This window comes from Tenrec ecaudatus, chromosome 13, assembly GCF_050624435.1.
Source record: "Tenrec ecaudatus isolate mTenEca1 chromosome 13, mTenEca1.hap1, whole genome shotgun sequence".
NCBI lineage: Eukaryota > Metazoa > Chordata > Mammalia > Afrosoricida > Tenrecidae > Tenrec > Tenrec ecaudatus.
The window spans coordinates 20388676-20395739 of record NC_134542.1 but is presented as its reverse complement, the minus strand read 5'-3'; the positions used below and the strand labels follow the sequence as shown (position 1 = coordinate 20395739).

At 48.0% G+C, this 7064-nt stretch overlaps 1 protein-coding gene across 1 annotated transcript; it reads left to right on the top strand.

The window, feature by feature from the left end:
- Positions 1-308: 308 nt before the first annotated feature.
- On the top strand, positions 309-1382 carry LOC142424856 (C-X-C chemokine receptor type 2-like). Its single transcript, XM_075530217.1, has one exon. The coding sequence runs from the start codon at positions 309-311 to the stop codon at positions 1380-1382; it is 1074 nt and encodes a 357-aa protein (XP_075386332.1).
- The last annotated feature ends 5682 nt before the right edge of the window (positions 1383-7064 follow it).

Below are 7064 nucleotides of genomic sequence, written 5' to 3'. Positions count from 1 at the left end.
AAAGGGAGGTTCACCAATGGTCTGCATGATGGTGATATCGTGAAAAATGCTAAGAACCTGCCTTTAAAGGACTTTATAGCTTTGGGGTGAAGTGTGCTGTTGGTCACCAAATGTGCCTCACACGTTGGAGCCCTTACTTTTCCCACATGGCCACCACGTGTGGCAAAATTTGCTGCCATAAAATATGCAAACCAAGGTAAAATTGCCGAGGGTCTTGGTCAAGAGGAGGGCTAGAATCTGGAGGGGGTTTATTGTGCAGTCAACTTTGTCTCTCTTCTGCAGGTCAGGATTTAAGCTTACTTCCAAAAATGAGAACATTGGAATGGGAAAATCAGAATGCGTACTATGATGGAGAGGATGGGAATTACAGTGACAGCACGGGCCTGCCCGAAATTGAATCAGATACAGGCCCATGCCGGCCAGTAGCACTTGATATCAACAAGAATGCTGTGATCACCATCTATGCCCTGGTGTTCCTGCTGAGCCTGCTGGGAAATTCCCTGGTGATGCTGGTCATCTTATACAACCGGGTCAGCTCCTCTGTCACAGATATCTACCTGCTGAACCTAGCCATGGCTGACCTGCTCTTTGCCCTGACGCTGCCCATTTGGGCTGCTTCCAAGAAGAGCGGCTGGATCTTTGGCACACCCCTATGCAAGGCAGCTTCACTCTTGAGGGAAGTCAACTTCTACAGTGGGATCCTACTCCTGGTCTGCATCAGTATGGATCGCTACCTGGCCATTGTCCACGCCACGCACAAACTGGTCCAGAAGCGCCACTTGGTCAAGTTCATCTGTCTGGGCATCTGGATACTGTCCCTGATTCTGTCCCTGCCAGTGTTCCTCTTCCGCAAGACGGTCCACCCAGACTATTCCAGCCCAGTCTGCTATGAAGACATGGGTACCAATACAACAAAGGGGAAGTTGGTGCTCCGGGTCCTGACTCAGACTTTTGGCTTCATCCTGCCACTGGTAGTCATGCTGTTCTGCTACGGATTCACCCTGTGCACACTGTACAAGGCCCACATGGGGCAGAAGCACAGGGCCATGAGGGTCATCTTTGCCGTGGTGCTCATCTTCCTGCTCTGCTGGCTGCCCCACAACCTGGCTCTAGTCACAGACACCCTCATGAGGACCGGGGCGATTCAAGACACCTGTGCACGACGACAGGACATTGACCGTGCCCTGGAAGTCACCGAGATTCTGGGCTTCCTCCACAGCTGCCTCAACCCCATCATCTACGCTTTCATTGGCCAGAAGTTTCGACACAGACTCCTCAGGATCATGGCCACTCATGGCCTGGTCAGCAAGGACTTCTTGGCCAAGGATGGGAGGTCTTCATTTGTTGCTTCATCTTCAGGGAACACTTCTATGACCCTCTAGCACCGCCTGCTCCTCCTGCAGCCCCTCGGGCTGCTGCATAACAGTTATCATCCTATTCTGAGCCTCGCAGACAATGGCTGTTCCCCGTCTCTGAGCCATAGCACCTCACACCTGCACCGAGGCAGCATCCATGCCAGGCCCCATTGGACGGGTCAAGTATACTCCTGCTCTCGGTGCCCCTTAGGGCTCAGACCATCCTCTCCCTGCACCCACAGCAGAGACCTTTGGAAGACGTGGAAGTTCCCACCATTGGAAACCACTAATGGCCAACTCCATTGGTTGCTTCCCCTAATGCCATTTCCCTGTGCTTCTCCTTTGCCAGGAAAGCCAACTTCCCTTCAAGAGACTCTGGAACAAACAGATCATCACCTCCAGGGCTCCCTTAGACTAGGCATAGTCATCTCATGCAACTCTGACTAATAAGACTTAAGGGTAAGAGTGTGCTGGCAAGCCACTCCCTGGGGAAGAAAGCCTGATTTATAGCATTTGCCACTTTCCATATGGGAAGTACTCCAAACATGACGATTCCATCAGGGCCTGTGATTACCAGCCAGGGGGCAATGTTGATGAAAATGTGATCGTCTGATCTTAAGAGCCTGTGTGTACAATTTGGGCCCCTATACCACTGCGTACAAGGAAGCCAGCTAGGGTCAAAGGACTCCTGGGATATTCTTGCATTAAGACAAGATATCTACCCATTGGGAGAGCTTCTTGACTGCCTTGGCAACATCATTGCTTCCAACATTTGAATACAGTGATAGGATATTATGTGTAACCCTAGATGGCAGCTTTGGGATACTGAGGCAAAAGCCCAGCTCACTAGGAGGGAGGAAAAATAGCATAAACTTTACCTGGGTCCAAAACAGGCAAATTTGAACCACTAATCCAGTCCTGGAAATAACTTAACAACTTATTAAGAGAAATAATTAAATGTCTTCTTTTTTACATTATTGTAATGCATCAACTTATTCGATATGATTTTCTAGCCTTAGCCTGTGTTACTCCCACCAAACGACCTTCATTTTCCAGAGGAGTCTGGGAAAGAAGGCAGGGAAGGTCCTGATTGGATGATGCTTCAGTGGTGAGTGATGGTCAACAGGGTCTCTTGTGGTTGCCGCCCTTATGACCATAAAATCAGCCTTTTCAGAGGCAGCAAGGTGGTGGTCCCACTATCAGCAAGAGCAAGAAACCTGGAGCAGAGCATCGTCTTCGGACCCCTGAGATTCCTGAGCATTGACCTTCCTGATGCGGGAGCCAGCTTTGACTCCTGAGGAGGGACAGAGAAGCAGCAGCAGCAGCAGAACGAGAAACCAGGCCATAAGGCAGAGGGTGGACTTGCCCGCCCACAGAGCAGCTAAAAGAATGTGCTTTGGGGCAGGAGGCTCACTTGTGGAGTGGGGGGCCTCTGGGCACTTCACTGGGAGAGCTGGTTTTCTGACCTACAGAGCTGGAGCTGAATGCATTCAGGCTGAGACTTATGGCAAATGCCGTGCCCCTTGGGCATTTGTTGGCAGCCCCAAAATAGCTTTGTAACATTGCCCAAGAAGGACAGGCGCCAGAAGGACAGAGCGACCTGCCTGAAGGCACAGCAAAGAAGAGACTGTCCTGACTGAAGAACGGCATCCAGAGCATTTCTCATCTGAATGGTATCCTGTTAACTTCCCTAATAAATCTCATAACCATGAGCATTGTCGGTGAGCTGTGTGTGGCCACTACAATGAAGTCTAGATCCCAGACAAAGAAGTAAAGTACCCTGGGAAGGATGATTGGTATCAGAACCCAGTAAAAAGGGAGTGGAGGGAGGAGGTACGTCTGGCCTTTACCATCTGGCAAGTAGCCTTCATAGCCAGAGGAGGTCCGATAGGGCCGCCATGGCATTCTCCTCCATAATCGTGGCTAGAACTGGATACCCCAGCCCACCGAAATATATATAAGTATACATTGAAGTCTGCACTCTTGTATCTGTGAATGTCAGATCCCTGGGTCTTTGAAAATGTTACCAGTTAGGTTAACATGGGGTCAAACTAGAGTAGGGTGAGTCCTAATCTTATATTGGAGATGTTCTTGTAAGACACAGGTTCCCAAACTCTTTTGGCCTACTGCCCCCTTTCAGGAAAAGCAAGTCATCACTTGCCCCGTGACAGTTAAAAACGTTTGCATTGTGGGAAACAGAAAAATTTCTCCCAAGCTGTTTCCCCCAAATATATGCCAAACCTAGCTGTTTGCTGCACATGGTAAATGACTATGCACTTGGAGGTCAAGGAAAGTAGGTCAGAGGTTATCCTCCCTAAGGGTTATCAGTCGGCTAGAGCAACCAACTATATAGTCTGTCCTACCCTAAGTAGGACCCAGTCCCTTCTGATAAGGATAGTAGATTGTTTCCCTGAAGGAGAACCCAGGGAGTTCAAGCCTACTCAAGGATAAGCAAGGTTAGGCCGCCATCATGAATCTAGGGTCCGCCCTTCTTGTCCCATGTATACCCCTAGCCCCTCCTCTTCCTATCATGTGTACACCCCTAGCTCAACCCCTTCCTGTCACACTTATGCCCATTGTACATCCCCTTCCTATGATGTGTATGCCTATTGTACAGCCCCTTTCTGTGAAGTACATCTGGGCCTTGGCCAGAATAAAGAGACCACTCCTGTCAAAAAAACAATGTTTGCATTGTGGCCTAGAATCCAAGGTAAATTATAGGTCTCTGCTTTTGCAGCCTCCTGACAGTGCCCCACACATGACACCACTCGAGATCGGAAGCACTTTTACAAGAAGAGAAGACCCACAGGGACAGAGGGAGGGGAGCCATGTGATGCTCCCCGAAGCTGGGAGAGAAGCTTAAAGGTAGAGATGGAATCCACAGGGTGAACCAGGCGCCATAATTGTGGGACACTGAAGTTTGTTCTTACACGGGTTTGGGGTATTTTGTATCCATAATGTGTTAGTCCGGGTAAGGGGATGTCCAATTGCCTACAGATGGGCTTTGGGTCTCCCCTCCATACTTCCCCTCATTCACAATGATATGATTTTTTGTTCGTTGATGCCTGATACCTGATCCCATCCACACCTCATGATCCCACAGGCTAGTGTATTTCTTCCATGTGAGCTTTGTTGCTTCTCAACTAGACGACAGCTTTTTTATTTTCAAGCATTTAAGACCCAAGACACTATATCTTTTGATAACCAGGCCTCATCAGCTTCATCACCACATGTGCTTTTGCACCTGCTTTGTCTTCAGCAATTGTGTTGGGAAGGTGAGTATCATGGAATGCCAGTTTAACAGAACAAAGTGTTCTTGCACTGAAGGAGGACTTGATTGGAAACCCAATGTCCTTCTGCTACCTTAATACTAAACCTATAAATACATGCACATAGATCTATTTCCCCATCCTCATATATAAATATATTTACATATACACATGTCTGTATTTAGACCTCTATAATGCCCATTTTCCTCCTAGTTCTTTCCTCTATTTCCTTTGACTTTCCTCTTGTCCCACTATCATGCTCAGCCTTCATTTGGGTTTCAGTAATTCCTCTCAGTTACATTACGTTTGATCATGCCCTATCAAGCCTCCTACACACCCCTCACCACCAATTTGGATCACTGTTGTTCCTTTGTCCCCGGGTTTGTTAACACCACTTCCTTTCCTCCCACCTTCCCCTCTCCCATGTACCTCCAGAAATATCTGTCCCATTGTTTTCTCCTCCTGATTGTTCTTTCAGGCTATCTTATTTAGACAGACCTGCAGAGATAATAACATGCACAAAAACAAGATAGAGCAAAACAAACCAAGCAACAAAAGAAAACAAAGCAACAACAAAGAGTCTGAGATAGTTAGTTTATTGTGCCAGCCTAGCAGATTGACACATCTGGGATTAATTGAAGGGTGGAGAGATAAATGGCTTGGTGAGCCTCACCTTTCCTATCTCTTGGTCTTTGATCATCAGACCAGTGTGCAGCTGCCTTGCTTGTTCTGTGCTTCAATTTGCATGCTACACTACCTGTGGGACACCTAACCTGTTGACTGTGTCGCTGTAATCTGAGGTCCCTTTAAGACCGGCTTCACCACACAATTGGAACTTACATCTCTTGAGCTGGGGACTGACTATTGGTGACCTGGCTAACTGTTGGTGACCTGCCTTACTGGTTGGCTGCTGGTGCCCGGAGAATCTGAATCTCTCTACAGAGGACTACCTGGCAGTTCTCAAGACTCGAAGGACTACCAGTGTCTAACAACTCTCTAACAACGTTTGAATTATACTGAGCCATTTGTACTGTTTTATAATTTAACTGTTTCTTTCATATATATAAATTATACATAATATATATATAATTGGCAAGCTGGCTTTGTCTCTCTAGAGAACCCTGTCCAACATAGAAGTCAATGACAAAAAAAGAAAGAAAGAAAGAAAGAAAGAAAGAAAATCCTGTAGTTAGCTCAAGGACTGTTTGTTGGTCTTTAGGAGTGTTTAACGGTTTACTTTGATGGGGTGCTAAGCCCTGGCTCCAAAATCTACTATTTGTATTCTCTGGGGACTTCTTTCCTGTGTTCCCTTTGCCATTCTATTGCACACACTAAGTTTTTTGCTTCCGTGTGGTGGGATCAGATCGGGCGTAATTCCCACACTGTGTCTCCAGTGGTATCTACTCTAGAGCTATGGATCACTGAGGGATGTCGTGTCTCATAGTGGGGCTGCTCTGTGAGGGAATCTCATCCTCAAGTCGTTGTGGGCCAGGATATGCTCCACTCTCTCTTCCTCCCCCTTCATTTGCTCCCATGTTCTCTGATCAGACATGTCTCTCTCCCTGAGCTGCAGCTTCAGTGCTGTCCTCTGAAATAAATTCTTCTGGGGAGGGGGGCAGGTGTCCACGTAGTGGGGATTGGGGCCTGCCAGTTGCCAAGCTTTTACCAAGTTCTGATGTCCTTCGTTTCCACAACTACCTAGCCACGCCATCAAGGAGAGAACCATTAGCCAGGCCATGGCACGGAAAAGGGGCCTCTCCAGGGAGGCAGGGACAACATCCTGAGCTGAAAGGCTCCAGGTGGCAGGTGACTCTCACTCATAACACAGCAAACGGCTTTCCTTTTTGTGTTGAGCAAACTGCATTTAGTCGGTGGCAACCCTGTGCTCTGTGCCCAGTGTTGGCTGTCCGCTGAGCTGTCATCCGCAAACTAATCACATATCGAGAAAGCCACACAGGAGAACCATGCTGCTGGGCAGCAGAAAAGTTGGGAGGAACATGAAGATCCCTTAGGGCAACACTTTCAATGCACTCATGCAGAAACCAGCACTTCAACAAAGCAAGTTGGCCAAACCCACGTGACTGTGCAGCACAGCTTATGTGACGGTTCCGAGCTTAGTTCGTGTTTTATCATATTTCTGCTTCAAATAGTGGCATTTCAGGAACCTGAGAGATAAATGGGGAAATATGTATGTAATCTCCTCAGAGCATCCTCGTCACACGTGGGGGACCAGTATGCGTCATCAGTGGCCAGATTCATCTAGACCTGGAGCCAGGATGGTTAGTATCTCAATCATGCTGATAAAGGTGGGGCCATCTGAGGCTCATGGTGCTGCAACAGGGGCGGACTTGGACTGGGTTCCCCATTGTAAGCTGGTCGCCAGGACAAAGAGACAACCAGATCCCAACTTAGAGCCCAAACCCATTCCTAACAAGCTGAT